This window comes from Oncorhynchus gorbuscha, linkage group LG24 (assembly GCF_021184085.1).
Source record: "Oncorhynchus gorbuscha isolate QuinsamMale2020 ecotype Even-year linkage group LG24, OgorEven_v1.0, whole genome shotgun sequence".
Lineage (NCBI taxonomy): Eukaryota > Metazoa > Chordata > Actinopteri > Salmoniformes > Salmonidae > Oncorhynchus > Oncorhynchus gorbuscha.
The window spans coordinates 33974184-33981924 of record NC_060196.1 but is presented as its reverse complement, the minus strand read 5'-3'; the positions used below and the strand labels follow the sequence as shown (position 1 = coordinate 33981924).

General features: G+C 42.4%; 1 protein-coding gene across 1 annotated transcript; it reads left to right on the top strand.

Moving 5' to 3' along the window:
- The first annotated feature begins 3401 nt into the window (after window positions 1-3401).
- Window positions 3402-6304, top strand: LOC124012637 (transcription termination factor 1, mitochondrial-like). Its single transcript, XM_046326477.1, is given in 3 exon segments — window positions 3402-3525; window positions 4490-5147; window positions 5150-6304. Coding segments are annotated over 2 exon segments (1161 nt in total). The 5' UTR covers window positions 3402-3525; window positions 4490-4519; the 3' UTR covers window positions 5683-6304.
- The last annotated feature ends 1437 nt before the right edge of the window (window positions 6305-7741 follow it).

The following is a 7741-nucleotide window of genomic DNA, read 5'->3' as shown; positions in this document are numbered from 1 at the left end:
TGCTGGCAAGCATAAACAAACAAAAAATATTTACATGCTAAAATCGACACTGGCTAGGACATCTATATATAGGGCTATAGATCAATCTAGAACAGGATTATCAATTTTGGATGCAATTTGAATGGAGTTGATGGAGAGAGAGAAAGACTGCGAGAGAGTGCTCGCCAGTGCACTGATTTAAAGCAACAGCATTCGAGTGATAGGCTGTTTTAATACTCTGCTGCTGCAATAAAAACAAGGTGAAGCCAGATGGATATGGGTAAATTAGAAGCGCATTTGGTATTTATATTACTGTAGCACAAAATACGCTAGCAGCAAATGTATGCTTACCTGTCACAAGAAAAAAAGTCACCATGATGAGATGATAGGTCTAGATGCTTTGTGAACTGCGCTCCATACTGAGATGGGTCTGTCCCTAACCCGAGCGTTGATTCATTGTGTAGAGGCCATAAATAAGCCAGATTTAGACATTGCATATCATTTAACAGTTCCATTTCACGCCATGCTGTTCATATAAAGAACTTATTATAATTTATTGGTTGCTCGCAGTAATTTATCCCGGGAAAAGGGAGTGGTTTTGGATGATAAATCCTGGTAAATCTCAGAAACCGGGTTCCCGCCATTCAACCCAACATTGTACCCCATGAGAACCATGATCAACAGTAAAACACTCTTAAATCATTCTGACATGTAATTGGGAACTTGGTATATAGGCTTGTTTCCCATATGAATCTTCTCTTTGTACCGGACTGGATTAAAATGCCTTCTGTTTCTTTTTTCTGTATTTATTTATCTGTATACAGTTGAAGACGGACGTTTTCATACACCTTAGCCAAATACATTTAAACACAGTTTAAACCTGGTAAAAATTCCCTGTCTTAGGTCAGTTAGGATCACCACTTTATTTTAAGAATGTGAAATGTCAGAATAATAGTAGAGAGAATGCTTTTTTTAGCTTTTATTTCTTTCATCACATTCCCAGTAGGTCAGAAGTTTACATACATACACCCAATTAGTATTTGGTAGCATTGCCTTTAAATGGTTTAACTTGGGTCAAACGTTTCAGGTAGCCTTCCACAAGCTTCCCACAATAAGTTGGGTGAATTTTGGCTCATTCCTCCTGATAGAGCTGGTGTAACTGAGTCAGGTTTGTTGGCCTCCTTGCTCGCGCATGCTTTGTCAGTTCTGCCCACACATTTTCGATGGGATTGAGGTGGGGGGTTGGGATGGCCACTCCAATACCTTGACTTTGTTGTCCTTAAGCGATTTTGCCACAACGTTGGAAGTATGCTTGGGGTCATTGTCCATTTGGAAGACCCATTTGCGACCAAGCTTTAACTTCCTGACTGATGTCTTCAGATGTTGCTTCAGTATATCCACATCATTTTCCTATCTCATGATGCCATCTATTTTGTGAAGTGCACCAGACACTCCTGCAGCAAAGCACATTACATTTACATTACATTACATTTAAGTCATTTAGCAGACGCTCTTATCCAGAGCGACTTACAAATTGGACCCCACAACATGATGCTGCCACCCCTGTGCTTCTTCGGCTTGCAAGCATCCCCCTTTCTCCTACAAAGTTAACGATGGTCATTATGGCCAAACAGCTCTGTTTTTGTTTCGTCAGACCAGAGGACATTTCTCCAAAAGTACGACCATTGTCCCCAGGTGTCTGGCGCTCCAGCAGGTGTATCTCACTGATCATCCCTAAAGCCAACACCTCATTTGGCCGCCTTTCGTTCCAGTACTCTGCTGCCTGTGACTGGAACGAATTGCAAAAATCGCTGAAGTTGGAGACTTTTATCTCCCTCACCAACTTCAAACATCAGCTATCTGAGCAGCTTACCGATCGCTGCAGCTGTACATAGTCTATTGGTAAATAGCCCACCCATTTTCACCTACCTCATCCCCATACTGTTTTTATTTATTTACTTTTCTGCTCTTTTGCACACCAATATCTCTACCTGTACATGACCATCTGATCATTTATCACTCAAGTGTTAATCTGCAATATTGTAATTATTCGCCTACCTCCTCATGCCTTTTGCACACATTGTATATAGACTCCCCTTTTTTTCTACTGTGTTATTGACTTGTTAATTGTTTACTCCATGTGTAACTCTGTGTTGTCTGTTCACACTGCTATGCTTTATCTTGGCCAGGTCGCAGTTGCAAATGAGAACTTGTTCTCAACTAGCCTACCTGGTTAAATAAAGGTGAAATAAAAAAAAAAAAAAAAATGTGCAGTTGCAAACCGTAGTCTGGCTTTTTTATGGCGGGATTGGAGCAGTGGCTTCTTCCTTGCTGAGCGGCCTTTCAGGTTATGTCGTGCAGCCATGGGTGGGCCTGGGATGGCATAGGCCCACCCACTTGGCAGCCAGAACCACCCACTGGGGAGCCAGGCCCAGCCAATCAGAATGAGTTTTCCCCACAAAAGGGCTTTATTACAGACATAAATACTCTTCAGCAACACCTCCACCCCAGTCAGACAACTCCGCAGGTGAAGAAGCCGAATGTGGAGGTCCTGGGCTGGTGTGGTTACACGTGGTCTGCGGTTGTGAAGCCGGTTGGGCGTACTGCCAAATTCTGTAAAATGACGTTGGAGGCAGTTTACGGAAGATAATGTTAATTTAAATTATCTGGCAGCAGCTTTGGTGGACATTCCTGCAGTCAGCATGCCAATTGCACACACCCTAAAAAATGGAGACATCTGTGGCATTGTGCCGTGTGACAAAACTGCACTTTTTAAAGTGGCCTTTTATTGTTCCCAGCACAAGGTGCACCTGTGTAATGTAATGATTATGCTGTTTAATCAGCTTTTTTATATGTCACTCTTGTCGGGTAGATGGATTCTCTTGGAAAATTTAAAATTCTCGCTAACAGGGATGTAAACAAATTTGTGCACAAACTTTGAGAGATATAAGCTATTTGTGCATATGGAACATTTCTGGGATTTTTATATCAGCTCATGAAACATGGGACCAACACTTTACATGTTGTTTATATTTTTGTTCATTTTATTTTATTTTATTTAACCTTTATTTAACCTTATTTAACTAGGTAAATCAGTTAAGAACAAATTCTTATTTACAATGACGGCCTACCCTGGCCAAAGCCCTTTCAGTGGCGTATAACAAATTTGACTACACTTTGACTACAGTAGCATAACGTTATGCCTATATAACTCTGTCATATGGTAAAGAAAGCCAATTATATAAATATGATAGCAAATGCAGAATTACAGGAGGCAGGAATAACAAATATTATGTTTATTTATGTTTACACCTCTTACAGAAATTGAATGTCGCCATCCAAGGACTTCTGGCGCCCTCTAGCTTATTGCTATATATTGCTATATATTGCATGGAATTACAAACTGCACGTCCACCCCCGCAGATAGAGAGCGCTAAAGGCTTGACCGGAAATGAATGTAAACAAACTACCTGCTTGTTCCTCGTTTGTTGGTCATTGGGAAACGGTATGCAGTGTGTGGTAGAGGAGAAACCAAACAAAAGAAGGGTGAGCAGTTATTAAGACAAATAGCTGACTTTCAATAAGGATTTGTTTAGGTAGCTAGCTAATGTTAGTAATAGTACACAAGCAAATTCATGTATTTAAAAGCATTTTCAATGTGGCACAAAGCGTGCACTGTCAATGGGAGAGTAGACTAAATATGTCCGGTTGGTATTGCATAAATTCTTAAGGATCAGTAGTGCATAATTTACAGTAGCTAATGACTAACGTAAGTAACTGCTTTTAGCAGCGCTTAGTATTTACACACTTTATCGTTGGAATTAGCTTACAAAAAAACTTAACTTAAAGAAGTTAAGGAACATTCAATTTAAACATTGCCGATTGTCCGTAGGGTTGGTCGTTATTTAGGGGGAAATTGAGAAAAATAATCTAATAGAACATAAATTAAACAAACGTTCCAAACGTGGGTCTGTTGTAGATTTACCTCCTCTCTGCCTACGTTTGGTAATGAAGTTCCATTAGATGTTTGTCCCCTCCAATGCATATGGATCAAGCTTATAGACAATCGACCGAGTAAGTTGAAATATAATTGTATTTAGCTCCGTTTTTTGCAAGCTAATTCCCAGCAACGTCAGCTAGCATGCAGGCTAAATACTTGCTTACATTTAGCTAGCTAGGCTGTTATAACTAGCTACTTATCTCCATGAAACACTTACAATAGATTGTTAACACTGATAGCTTGTATATGTGGGACTGGTATTAATTATAGCTAGAAGCTACTGCAGTGCTGCTGAATGGTGCACAAACTGAGGGCCTATAAAATGACTATTCTCTGCACAGTTGTTTGGAGAAACCTTTTTTTATAATATCTCGTCCTGCTTCGAGAATGCACAAAGTAGCTGGACTTTGATCAGTATCATTAATGATTTCAGTAGACTTTAAATGTCTACTATAATTTCACTGGAGGTAGAATTTATTCATAATATTATCTTGTATTTTTATCTTCTAGGTCTGATGTCATGTTTCAACAGTGTTGAATATGACATTAATGCCAGGAGTCCAGGGTCTGCTAGGCCTTCACAGAACCCTTGTACCAGCTTTTCGCCGCTTTGTCTTATCTCCCGCCCAGCAGACATCTGTCGGTCTTCCCAGGGGGCTTTGCACCGTCACTGCACCCCTCAGCGACTCAAAGCCTTCAGTGGGGCCTGAGAATGAGTCCTTGCTGGAGAGCTTGACCTTCATGGGGGTGGACGTGAAAATGGTGCGCCAGCGCCAACCGGGAGTGCTTCGCAAGATCATCACCAATGAGCAAGGTCTGGCTCACTTTCTCCATGGCAAAGGCGCCAGCCGCAAAGTGGTGGCCGGCATCATCTCCCGGTACCCACGAGCCATCACTCGCTCGGGAAAGCACTTAGAGCAACGCTGGGCGATGTGGCGGAGTGTCTTCAAGAGCGACAGCGAAATCGTCAGCATTCTGGACCGCTCGCCCGAGTCCTTCTTCCGTTCGAGCGACAACGACAACCTGGAGAAGAACATCGTGTTCCTGGGCTCGCTGGGCCTCAACGCCAAGGACCTCCACCGCCTGCTGACCACGGCGCCACGGACCTTCTCCAACAGTGTCGAGCTCAACCGTCAGATGGTGGAGTTCCTGGAAGATGTGTGCGCCGAGTTGGTGGAGAAGACCCTGGGCAGTTCGCCAAGATAGTGATTTCCCGAAACCTCTATATCCTCATCCGCAGCACCAAGAGGGTGAAGGCAAACATTGACTTCCTCAAGGTGACTTTCAAGATGAGTGATCCGGAGCTGCTAGCTCTGCTGCAGGGTGCTGGGGCAGAAATCCTGGACCTCTCTAACGAGTACCTGAAGAGAAACCTCAAGATGCTTCAGGAGAAGCTGGCGTCTCTCGGCTGTCGGAAAGTCGACGTCAAGAAACTGATCGTCTGCTACCCCACTGTGCTGTTCATCGGGTCGGATACGCTGAGTTCAAAACTGGACTGTCTATTAAAGGGAGGGATCACTATGAGGCAGATACTGGAGAAACCTAAAGTCCTGGAGTACAGCACGCAGAACATCACAGGGCGACTGGAGGAGCTGCATAAACTCCGGTTTGACTTTGAAAAGAACGGCATCAACATTCTGGACTCTAGCCGAAAACGTTTCGACGCCAAGTTGGAAAGACTGGCTCTCTCGACAGAGGAATGAGTTGTATCGACATTTGGGTTATGCTTAGAATGAATCAGACATTTTTTTGCACTAGATTTTTTCATTGCTGCCTGAAGCATAACCTCTACATATCACTGTCCTCCTCCTAAACTATAGGATTTGATTGTGCATAGCTATAATAAGCAAGGTATACATACGGTAGGTAAAAACAAGTCAATGATAAAGAGAATCATGTCAGTATCAGGAAACATTTATTTTAATTTGAACCAAAAAGAGTATGTAAAGTAGTGTCATTATATTTGAACTATGATTTAGATTTTTACGTAAGCTAACAAACTGTGTATTGTAATACTGTGTCAATGTATTTCTCATGATTGATTCTGAGGCACCTTATTGAACTTACCAATGGTTTTACAGAACTGTAAACTACCAAGAGGCATCAGTACACTGTTTTCACTGACAGATTCTCAAACTTCTTTTTTGCCAGATGAGCTGTCTGATGAGAAATCAGCCAAACTCCTTTCTTCCTAGCTTACTGTGCATTCGGAAAGTGTTCAGACTCCTAGACTTTTTACACATTTTGTTACGTTACAGCCTTATTCTAAAATTGATTAAATGAATACAAATCCTCATCGATCTACACACAATAGCCAATAATGACAACGCAAAACAGGTTTTTAGTTGTATTACAAATGATTGACATAAGTATTCAGACCCTTTACTATGAGACTTGAAATTGAGCTCAGGGGCATCTTGTTTCCATTGATCATCCATGAGATGTTACTACAACTTGATTGGAGTTCACCTGTGGAAATTCAATTGATTGGATATGATTTGGAAAGGCACACACCTGTCTATATAAGGTCCCACAGTTGACAGTGCATGTCAGAGCATAAACCAAGCCTTGAGGTCGGAGGAATTGTCCGTAGACCTCCGAGACAGTATTGTGTCGAGGCACAGATCTGGGGAAGGGTACCAAGACATTTCTGCAGAATTGAAGGGCCCCAAGAACACATTAACCACCATCATTCTTAAATGGAAGAAGTTTCGAACCACCAAGAGTCTTCCTAGAGCAATTTGGGGAGAAGGGACTTGGTCAGGTAGGTTACCAAGAACCCAATGGTCACTCTGAAAGAGCTCCAGAGTTCTTCTGCGGAGATTGGAGAACCTTCCAGAAGGACAACCATCTCTGCAGCTCTCCACCAATCAGGCAGTTATGGTAGAATGGCCAGACAGAAGCCACTCCTCAATAAAATGCACATGACAGCCTGCTAGAAGCTTGCCAAAAGGCTACTAAAGACTCTCAAACCATGAGAAACAAGATTCTCTGGTCTGATTAAACCAAGATTGAACTCTTTGACTTGAATGCCAAGCATCACGTCTGGAGGAAACCTGGCACCATCCCTTTGATGAAGCATGGTGGTGGCAGCATCATGCTGTGGGGATGCTTTTCAATGGCGGGGACTGGGAGAATGGTCAGGATCAAGGGAATGATGAATGGGGCAAAGTACAGAGATCCTTAATGAGTACCTGCTCCGGAGCGCTCAGAACCTCAGACTGGGGCGAAGGTTCACCTTCCAACAGGACAATACAGGAGTGGCTTTGGGACAAGTCTCAATGTCCTTGAGTGGCCCAGCCAGAGCCCGGACTTGATCCTGATCGAACATCTCTGGAGAGACCTGAAAATAGCTGTGCAGTGATGCTCCTCATCTAACCTGACAGAGCTTGAGGATCTGCGGAGATGAATGGGAGAAATTCCCCAAATACAGGTGTGCCAAACTTGTACCATCATACCCAAGAAGACTCAAGGCTGTAATTGCTGCCAAAGGTGCTTTAACAAAGTAAAGGGTCTGAATACTTAGAAAATGTGATATTTCATATTTCAAAATGTCTAAAAACATGTTGCTCCTTTGTCTTTATGGGGTATTGTGTGTAGATTAGTGCGGGGGGGGACTATTGAATCCATTTTATAATAAGGCTGTAACGTAACAAAATGTGGAACAAGTCAATGTGTCTGAATTCTTTCTGAATGCACTGGATCTGCCTGAATGAATGAATATGTGAAAAATCAAGGTTGTTTGAATTGCATCACAAAATA